Raw genomic sequence first — 1,275 nt, 5'->3', positions numbered from 1 at the left:
GGAGCATTTTAGTAGCCCTCCCCTGGCCCCGCTCCAACAGGTCCATGTCCTTCTTGTGCTGAGGGCTCCCGAGCTGGACGCAGGGCTCCAGGGGAGGTCTCCCCAGAGCAGAGCAGAGGGGCACAATCCCCTCCCTCGACGCTGGCCACGCTTCTCCTGATGCAGCCCAGGGTAGGGTTGGCTTCTGGGCTGGCAGCGCCCATGGCCAGCTCATGGCCAGCTTTTCATCCGCCAAGGATAAGAGCTGCTTTTAAGCAGGAAGAGATGTTTCTTTCCGACTTTCTCGTTCAAGGCGGGACTTGAATGTAACTTTGGGAATGTTTTTTAAAACTTTGTTTCTTTTCCTCCTGCGTGCTCGGGGTGCAAAGTGCCAGATTTAATCTCATCATTAATTAAAAATAAAAATTACCCTGTAAATTTACCTCCCTGTATTTTTACCTTTACAAGCATTTCATTACCTGAACTTTTCCTGTTTTGCATACCGGAAAGATGTACAAAGCCCCTGAAATAAGGGGAAAACACCACTTTCATCTATTTTTAACCCCCAGTAACTGAATAAATCTTGTTGCTTTCAGAGCTTTCTCAGGGAGGATGCATGAGTTCCTTCCGCTGGAACAGAGGAGGGGATTTCAAAGGCCGCAAGTGGGACACCGACTTGCCCACTGACTCCTCTGTAAGTTTTCGAAGACATCTTGATACGACGGCTTAAAGCGGGTTGCCTTTCGGCGTCGGTTTTGGAGGGGGTAGCCAGAAAGACTTTTGAGGTAAAATCCTGTTTGCATCACTTAGCCAATCCCTTTCTAGTTGGTGAGATTATGTGGTGATTGATGCAAACAGGAGTGGACATGGCGTAGATTGCAAAAACGCAATTGCGTATCTTGGTCTTAGGCTGGGCTCTTACTTAGAATCACAGAATGTTTTTGGTTGGAAGGGACCCCTAGAGGTCATCTAGTCCAACCCCCCCGCAGGAGCAGGGACACCGCTAACTAGATCAGGCTGCTCAGAGCCCCGTCCAACCTGGCCTTAGACTCCTCTGAAATGTCTGTTGGGTAACTACGGGGAGCATCCTGACGGGTGGGGATCTCCTTGGGGCAGTTCTCTTGCCGTATTATCCAGCTCTGTTTAACATCTTTATCCATGACCTGGGCGAGGGGATCGAGGGCACCCCCACCAGTTTGCAGATGGCACCGAGCTGGGGGGGAGTGTGGATGTGCTGGGGGGGAGGGGGGCTCTGCAGGGGGACCTGGCCAGGGTGGGGGCATGGGGCCCGGCCGG

The 1,275-nt window shown here is 52.1% G+C and overlaps 1 protein-coding gene across 1 annotated transcript in view; it reads left to right on the top strand.

Moving 5' to 3' along the window:
- Positions 1-1,275, top strand: part of TMEM209 (transmembrane protein 209) — a 10,907-nt gene that overhangs the window by 7,299 nt on the left and 2,333 nt on the right. Inside the window, 1 exon segment of the mRNA XM_009635699.2 lies at positions 576-673. Coding sequence (XP_009633994.1) covers positions 576-673 — 98 coding nt within the window.

Source organism: Egretta garzetta, unplaced genomic scaffold, assembly GCF_000687185.1.
Source record: "Egretta garzetta isolate BGI_Z169 unplaced genomic scaffold, ASM68718v1 scaffold733, whole genome shotgun sequence".
In the NCBI taxonomy this organism is placed as follows: domain Eukaryota; kingdom Metazoa; phylum Chordata; class Aves; order Pelecaniformes; family Ardeidae; genus Egretta; species Egretta garzetta.
This window is presented reverse-complemented; position numbering and strand designations above follow the sequence as displayed.